Source organism: Scomber scombrus, chromosome 18 (genome assembly GCF_963691925.1).
Source record: "Scomber scombrus chromosome 18, fScoSco1.1, whole genome shotgun sequence".
Classification (NCBI taxonomy): domain Eukaryota; kingdom Metazoa; phylum Chordata; class Actinopteri; order Scombriformes; family Scombridae; genus Scomber; species Scomber scombrus.
Window position 1 is genome coordinate 24,608,057 of NC_084987.1, and position 9,508 is coordinate 24,617,564.

At 38.5% G+C, this 9,508-nt stretch overlaps 1 protein-coding gene across 1 annotated transcript; it reads left to right on the plus strand.

Moving 5' to 3' along the window:
• Positions 1-8,000: 8,000 nt before the first annotated feature.
• Positions 8,001-9,136, plus strand: hspb9 (heat shock protein, alpha-crystallin-related, 9). Its single transcript, XM_062439114.1, has 2 exons — positions 8,001-8,386; positions 8,506-9,136. The coding sequence occupies exons 1-2, from the start codon at positions 8,163-8,165 to the stop codon at positions 8,966-8,968; spliced, it is 687 nt and encodes a 228-aa protein (XP_062295098.1). The 5' UTR covers positions 8,001-8,162; the 3' UTR covers positions 8,969-9,136.
• Positions 9,137-9,508: the final 372 nt, after the last annotated feature.

Below are 9,508 nucleotides of genomic sequence, written 5' to 3' on the forward strand. Positions count from 1 at the left end.
CATATATTGGGATCATTTATGTATGTTCATATTACTTGTGGCTGGTTTAGTGTTTTTTAATGCTAGTCATGATTGCTTTCATTTAATAGTATCAATAATAATGGTTTTGGTAAAACTACTCTCAAGATAAAAACACAAGAGAAAATTGTTCTTTCCAGTAATAATTTGTGTGTGTGTTCTGTATCTAGGTGTCAGATTAGCCGGATCTGGGTCCACTCAGTGCTCTGGAAGAGTTGAAATCTATCACAACAACACCTGGGGAACAGTCTGTGATGACAGCTGGGACATACAGGATGCTGAGGTTGTCTGCAAAGAGTTGAACTGTGGGAAACCTGTTAGTGCCCCTAAAACAGTTCTTTTTGGTGAAGGAACAGGACAAATCTGGCTTGATGATGTGAGCTGTTCAGGCAGTGAAAAGTCTCTAACTGAGTGTCAACACACAGGATTTGGGACAAACAACTGTGAGCACAATAAGGACGCTGGTGTCATCTGTTCAGGTGAGAAAACATTTTAATCACTGATATCCTGTATTATGTAATCATATAATAAGAGACTGATTGGCAGTCTGAGGGGCTTTATAAAGTAAAATTGATCACTTTAATCTCATATGAGTCTTATATACAAGGATACACTAAGTTGCTAAATGACTCTTTACTAATTTAACAGAAAAGCTACACTGACAAGATATTTACAAACTCTGCATAATGTTAAGCTGACATTTAGGAAAACCAAGCAGTTCTCCAAAGTGAACCAATATAGAAAGTGATGCATTATTACTGTTTAGAAACACTGTTGAAGGAATTCTCCACTGATAATCTATCCTTGAAGTATCACCTTAAGTACATTTTTAAAAAGTAATACATTTCATAAATAGCAATAACATGAAAAAAGTTCAAAGGTACATGATTTGTGTGACATGTGTATACTGAAAATGTCCCCCTCTAAGTCAAAATCCGCTTTAACCTGTCCCCAATGCTCTGTTTCCAGTTACCTCTACTCCTTCCTCATGGTGAGGTCACATTGTTGACACCCACAAACTGTCATCTGTTCTGTAGCCTTGGTGGCAGTTAGACAGTGTGAACAATTCAAGAGCTGTTAGAGCTGTTAACCCCAGCTCTATCTTGGTGTGCACAACAATGGTGTACAGTCATGCATGCACGCACATACTCACACATACTCACACATGGCTGACTAATTCGACAAATTGTGTATGCACAACTTCCACTTTGAAATCTGAAAGACAAACAACTCCATTTATTACAAAGTTAACTGAAAATTTCTACAGCTAAGGAACATTTATGGCAGTGGGAGATTTAGATATTGCGATATGGGCAGTATCCCATGTTAATACTATTATTAACATGGGAGTGGATACATATGCTTACTTTATACAAATGTATGTTTATCATTATTGAAACAATCCAGAACAATGAAATACTGCATGCTCCCAAAATCTGCTGTCAGTTATGATATCAGTTAGGAACTAGTTACATATATACTGTACATATGTGTGTGTGTGTGTATATATATATATATATATATATATATATATATATATATATATATATATATATATATATATATATATATATATATATATATATATATATATACACACACATATATATATATATATATATATATATATATATATATATATATATATATATATACACACACACACACATATGTACAGTATATATGTAACTAGTTCCTATATATATATATATATATATATATATATATATATGGCACCATACAAGCTAGAACCATCACTGGTTGTCTGTAAGTGGTCCAACGCGATGTACTCTTTAGTGTTAGGCTCCATTTCTCTTTAAAGGTTCTTAACAAAAGGTGATCATTGCTATATCTTAACAACAGTATATCAGTGTACTTTAAGTACATGTACTACATCTTTACTTTAACTGAAGTTGGAATTTCAATGCAGGACTTTAAGGTTGCATATGTTTTTATTGTCACTGTATTTAACAAGTAAATGACCATGACTCCTCCCATCAAAACTTGTTAAGAAGCTGGAAATACAGTAAGCCAAAATTGAAGGAAGTGTCTTGTACATAAGTTTTTATTATCGTTATCATTTATCATGAATCCAGTTAAAGACAGGATTGGATACAAAGCTTTTAAATAGGTTATTATTTGATAATTGGTGCATATCAATTCTGCCCATAATAGTTGCCTCTGTGGTTGTCTCACCACTACATGCTCATTGAAAATTTAAATCAAATGTGAATCAAAGATACACCACTGAATGCTGTGACTTAACTTGATTACTGTGCTGTTTTTTTTTCAGCGGATCTCCCAAAGCCCAGCATCTCCATGAATCCTGCTGGTGAGGTTAGCTGGGGTCAGAGCATCAGCATCACTTGTTCAGTCTCAACTCAGCTTTTAGGTGGAACATTAATTTTGACCTCAGGCTCATCTATAGACACTCAAACATCAAATACCAACCCTGCTACCTTCAACATCCCTGACGTGAACTTTGATAATGAGGGACCATACAAGTGTCAGTATGAGAAAAGCATTTCAATAAGAAACTTCAGCTCCCCCCTGAGTGACTCTGTCAGATTCTCTGTCAATGGTGAGAAAAAGAAATTAATCAATACAATAAAACACAACAAATATCACACAACAGTACTGCAGCATACAATCGTGAAAAACTGTTTTAAAAAAATCCTGTTTCCCCTTTTGTACTCAGTGCCACTGCAGCAGCCCAATATCTCCCTGACATCTCCTAATGGAGGACTGGTCTGGGGTCCTGAAGGTGCAGAGGTCACTAAGGGCTACAGCTTTGTCTTGACCTGCTCCATTAACTCTAACTATCATGAAGGCCGTTTCTTGCTCATCTTCTCTGGCTCCAACATCACCACCAAGCGAGCAGTCAACCTCTCTGCCTCCTTTAACTTCCCTGTAGCTGAGTATGAACATGAGGGCACCTACAGATGTGTGTATGAAGTCACTCTGTCCAGACGGGACTTCAGGTCACCACAGACAGCACTGATTACTGTTACCATTAAATGTAAGTAAGTAAGGGTCCTTGATGTGAACACATTTGTGAACCATTGACTGTTGTGGAATTAAAATACAAGTGTATGCAGATGATGCAGGTTTTTATAGCCATAAAAGAAGGAAATAAGAGCAAATAACAAATACTATTTAGAATATCTCTAAATGGTTGACTGCTTCCTCATTGCACCCAAACACTACATTACATTAAAATTGTCTGCATGTATTTATTTTTTGTTAAGTCCAGTTGCTTTGAAGTGACTGAGAATGTTCACAGAGTGCACAAATATAATCAGGGTTTTCACTTTAAACTAAACTTTAGATGATCTCTCTGGAGCTCTGTCAGGCTTATTTAAAGTTAGAGTTAAAGGTTAGGTTTAGGGTTAGGGTTAGCCTGAACAGAGATGTTGCAATAATTCAGTTCATATGGCATAATTACATCAGAAAACATACAGTAGTTTTGTAAAAAAAAAAAAAAAAAATGCAGCAATTACTTGTGGAGTAATTTATACTTGTAGAGTATCAGGTATGCAGTGAAGATGAACAATTACTGACTATGATGTTATTTCCTCCTATAGTCCCTTTGTTGCTGCTGGTGTCCTCAGTAGCTGCTGGTAGTCTGCTGCTGGTCTTGTTTGTGGTCTGTCTGGTCTGCAGGAGAAGACGACAAGCCAAACATCCCATAACCATCGCCATGAGTCCAGGTCTGTGCTCACCAGCAAAAACACAAGTCCTTAATTCTTAATGCACACTTTAGTCCAAGGAATTTTTTGCTTTTAACAAAATGACTTCACATTCATGACCCATTTTTGTATTTCAGTGGCTGTCAGTATTGTGAACCAGTGTGACGAGGATGAGGAGGTGGAGGAGGAAGACTAGGAAGTTGAGCCAGTAAACACTGAGAATATATTCAAAGATGATGAAGATGAGGAGGACGCAGAGGACTATGAAAACATTGAGCCAGTATACACGAAAAAGAAAGCAGGGTTAGTGGAGGAAGAGGATAGTTTTCATTGTGAGACACCAGAGAGTGACGAAGATCATGATTATGAGGACATGGACAATGATGCAATTTACGTAACTGTGGAGGGGGTCACTGTAGAGGACAACAGGGAGGAAGAAGAAGAAGAGGACGAATTCAGTGATGATGAAAATGACTACGAAAATGTAGGCCATGAAAACCAGTTATTTTGTGAACAAACTGTGGGTATATATATAGAACAGCAGGATATATATGAAGACTACTGAAGTTCCCACATGTTTAGAAATATAATAGCGGTTACCATGAATAAAAGACTGAACTATTGTCCCTCTGCAAACATTTCCACCAAATGTTGGAACTATCAAGACAGTGAAGTAAATGGAAAAATGATTTCCAGGTGTGTCTGGATGTCTGAATTTACTTTAAGATGCATAGAATAATGCAATGTCATTGTAACCGAGTGTCCTGGGTTTGTCTAACTGTATAAACGGGACGATAAGCTCAAACTGTGTGTGACACATGGGCACTCACATGATCTCCTTTCAGGCTTACAACTGGTGGAGTTAATAATGTGAAATGAGAAATAAAGAGAATATGCTAATCATTGAATATTTACATCCCCCTCTGTAGTCAAAAAATGTGCTTATTATTGCTTCACTGTGTAGAATGATGTACAATGTGTGCAGAGTTTGTTTTCACATTCACCTGCTGAAGGATGAAAGTTACTCTGTGAAAATGTGAAGCATCCTCCTACAGTGAAGTAGGACACCTCTCATGCCCAGCTGTTAAACTTTTAAATTAAATATATTTACGTGTTTATTGATTGTGGATTTTTCAATGAGAGTAAAGTAGTTGATGTAATTTTAAGTTTTTAAAAAAAAAGATATTCTTGATTAGTTTTCGTGGACAAAACATGTCAAAATAATTTTTTATTTTAAGTATATTACTGTGTTAATATGTCCTAAAACATGACTGGAGGGGATTTTTTATCATATGTCGAATTGCTAAGTGTTACTCACAAAATATACTGTAATTATTGTGTCAAATAATGTTATTGGGGTTTCAGGTTGAGATATGCTACAGTGGATCAGTAATGAAATTTGTGATGTTTTTTGAGAGTTCTTTTCCACTGAGAAATATTTTTGTTGCTGATTTAAACCATTTTAGGACATCATTTAAATATATAAATTGTATTTTTGTTTAAATGAAATATTGCTTTAAAGACTACATGTGAAGTGATTCATGTTTAAAAATAAATACATTTTGTAATGAGGTCATATGTTATCTTGCCCATCTCTGTACACACACACACACACACACACACATAACCCAGATATAACCATAGGGAGTCTTTAGCGGGATAGTCTCACATAACCATGAATACTAACCAGATTGGATGGTGTAATAATAGTGCAGTAATTTAGAGCTGAGGAAAAGGCAGCCATCTTGAAACTCCCTTTCTATTTCTGTTCCTGGCATCCCTTGGCTCACTGACACGCTTCTTTATTTTTGCAATAGCCTTCCTGATGACTCAAAGCTGACTATCTGTGTGTGTTTTATTTTCTTCAGTCTGATGATATCTTATTCTGTCCCCCTTTAGTCAAAATCTGTGACTCCACATCATGACCATAAACAGAAGGCCTTAAAAGTAACTGCAACACCTCTGTGATCCTGCCAACAATGACTGAACACATTTTACTTTAGTAATATATTTTTTTTTAGTAATACCACATGCTTAGCGGTTGTATTAGGTTACATTCATCCACACTAACACTGTTGACAAAATGTTTGATAGATTAAAACAAAACATATAGAGAAACAATAGATAGACTGATATAATTTTGTCTATTTTGCCTCAGCACACTGTGACAAGCAGAAGTAGCAAAAACCCCAATGAGCCAATCACATGCGAGCTACATCACAGTTCGAGCCAATGATGTGAAGGCAGGTTTACCGTATGACGCTTAAACAGCCATAAATAGATATGACACAGGCACCTTGTAATGTTGCCTCACAGACACACACACACACACACACACACGGACACACGGACACACACATATATACAGACAGACTCTCTGGGGAATGTTAGTGTACTGAGCTTATCCCCTAGAAGAACCAGTGATGAAGCCTTGTAACCTGACACAGGAGACGCTTCCTTCACACTGCAGGTCAGGCTCAGTTCTGAACAGCTGTTGAGGTCGGATTCTTGTGTTTCAGTTTATGTCTTCTAAGAGAAAAATGTACATACGACATATGAAACGTAAACAATGAAAGTGTGTGTGAGCTGTAACAACAGCAGAATATCAATGTCTATTCTAATACCTATACCTTCAACTTGATTTAAACACATTTTAGATTAGTAAAAGTTTTTAATGAATGTTACATTAGCATCTCATCAGCTATAAACTGAATTTCAGTATTTTTGTGTAAATTGGTTGGCAACATTTGTCATGGCAGCTCAGACATATCCTAGTTTCAGCATATCATCTTTAATTGAATAGTTTTACATGTTGAGAAATATGCTTATTCACTGTCCAGTTGAAAATTAGATGAGAACTTGATACCACTCACATATCAATGGGCTAAATATGAAGCAACAGCCAACAGCTGGGTTAGCTTAGTTTGGCACAAACAAGGGAACCTAGCTAGCCTGGCTCTGTCCAAAACTAACAAAGCCTGCGTAACAGCTCCCTGTAAAACCAGAACGTATGATGTAAAAAAAGCAAAAACCTAACATGTCAAATCTTCAGATGCTTCCCTATGGAAGCAAGCCTATTGGCATATTTTTATTTAATCCAATAACACAAAACTTGACACTGAATGGTTGGTCAGAGTCCACCTATACATAAGTGAAGTTTTGGCTGATACAAATGAACATTTAATGTTTATTACAATAGATGCTGGATCTAAAGATGTTATGATACTTAACCTACTGTAGATATGTTCAGAGAGAACACAACTTTTTAGTAGCCATCACATATTTAAAATCCCAGTCAGCATGTCCATGTGAGCCCCATATGGATTAAATGTGGGTACTGAGTGGGCATGGGCTTGAACTGGGCAAATTTTGTGGGTCCCACATGGTTGCAGTAATATGGGCCCCTCATGTGAAGCCCACATAGGCTGACTGTACGAGCCCCATAAGGGATGTAAGTGGGCATGGGCATAAACAGGGCAAATTGTATGGGCCACATATTGTTTCAGAAACATGGGCCCAACATGTGAAGCCTATGTGGGCTGGCTAAATGGTCCCCATTTAAGGTCCATTCTGATCCAACTTTCCAACTCTTATCCAGTTGGGCCCCACCTGAAACCCAGTCAGAACCCATTTGAAGCCCATATGGGCAAACACAGGTGGAAACTGCGGACAAAACCCATTTGGGACCCATATTTGCAGCCCAAATTGAACCCTAATGGGGTCCACATGGACATGCTGGCTGGGATCAAACACACATTTGGAGGGAAACAATGATATCCTGTTAAATATCAGAACTACATAAAACATTTTTACATCTTCTTTTTTGTTTCAATAAAGAGAGTACTGAATTGAAAGACATTTGTTAAATTAAGTGCTTCAGTTTCAGTTATTTTTAGTGAATTATTACATCAGTTCTTTTCACCATATATACACCCTGCAGATGTTCTCATTCTGCAGAATTAAAAATAGCCAACTAGCTAACCAGTTTTATATTCACACACTTTAGAAATCTGTATCTGCTCTGTATATTAAGAGAGAAAATAATCACAATTAGGACTGCAGTGTGAACATGGACATATACACACAAACTCAAACAGCTTGGAGTATGACCATGAGCTGTCTTTAGCCTTTTGATGAGCTACAGGGCATTCCTGACCTCCCTGGCACATGCGAATAGACAACAGTGAGCTCATGGGGCGTAAATAGCTCAGTGGGAGGGATGAAGCAGGACAGCTGGGGTATATAAAGGAGAGAAGTCCTGTGTTATGTCCCAAACTACTTAGAGGGGACTAACAACACAGAAGAAACTTAAGAGAGTAAGAAGAGTTCTTTTTCGTCACTGGAGCCTTAAGATATCAAGTCTGAGGAGGGGAATCTGAAGACATAGCGGCGAGGATACGCAACGCTCACAGGTTGCCTTATAAACAAAGTTTTTATCAAGAGCTGTTTTCTGACATGATGTCCCAGCACGCAGCCTTGACCAGCCTGTTCGGCAATGACCCTTTCTTCAGCCAAGAACGGCTGCTGTGGCCGCTCCACAACGAGTCTCTCTCCTCGCTGCAGCAAGAATTCTTCAACAGGAGAGCCACGCTGGCCAACAGCCTCCTGAAGGAGCTCACCGATGGGCCCAACTTGATCAAACATAACCAGTTGCCCTTCATTTCTTCCACTTTCTCCAGGTATGTACAGTAACTCACTATTGTGTATATAGTTATAGTAGATGCACCTTAACAGGGTTATGTTTTAGACCAGTACAGTCAGAGAGCTGATTCTGATCCAGATTGTGATTCTCTTTCAGGGTGAGTGATGGTAAAGAGCAGCTGAAAGACACTCCCAGCTCAGAGGTGCAAAAGGAAGTCATGCAGGCCACAGAAAACAATGGTGATCTCCTGGTGACCCTAGATGCACGCGGTTATGCCCCCAACGACATCACCGTCAAACTGGAGGGACGCAGCCTGGCAGTGGTGGCCATGAAGCAGGCAGGAGCAGAGGAGAGTCAGTCCTGTTCCTCCTCCTCCTCCAGAGCTTCCTTTTGCTCCTCAGCCGCCTCTCAGATGGGATTTGCCCAGAAGATCGACTTGCCCCCCCACTTGGATCTGTCTGGCTTATCCTGCTCCCTGATGGACGATGGACAGCTGCGTATCCACGCCCCTGTGGCCAAACAGCCAACCGCTGAAGAGCGAGAGGTGCCTATTCGGTTCAGGACATCATTGGAATTTCCCATCACCAAGGACAAGACAGAGGAGGACCACAAAAACTAATACACACATATACACACACTTAATTAAAATATACATGTTTTTATGCTCACACACATCCTTCCACCAAAAGACTATCTACAATGAGATGATTACGATGAAGAGATTATTTATTTTATAATTGTTTGTAATTTGTATAATTTGATGAAATGAAATAAAGTGATTTTCAGAAAATAATTTAAGTAGCGTACATTAGTGTGTGCATGGGGCAGGGATTTATTGAAGAAATAGAAAACTATACATATCTAATGGCCTTGTATGACCATAAGATGGCGCCAGCAACCTATTTACACAGGACCCGCAGGAGAAAGGGAGTGAAGGAGACAGAAAGTAAGAGGAAGATTAAGAAAAAGGCCTAACTGCTAGCATTCCATTTAACTCCCCTCAGGTGACTAAATTAGTACCTTTAAAAGGTTCCAGTGACATTTGGTCACCTGGGGAGAAGTTATTTGTTAGCATGCTGGAGCAAGGTGACAAAGAAAAGCAGCAGTTGAATGTTTTATGAGTCCTGCCCTGAGGGGGTCACAGCAGTGGAGAGAAGAA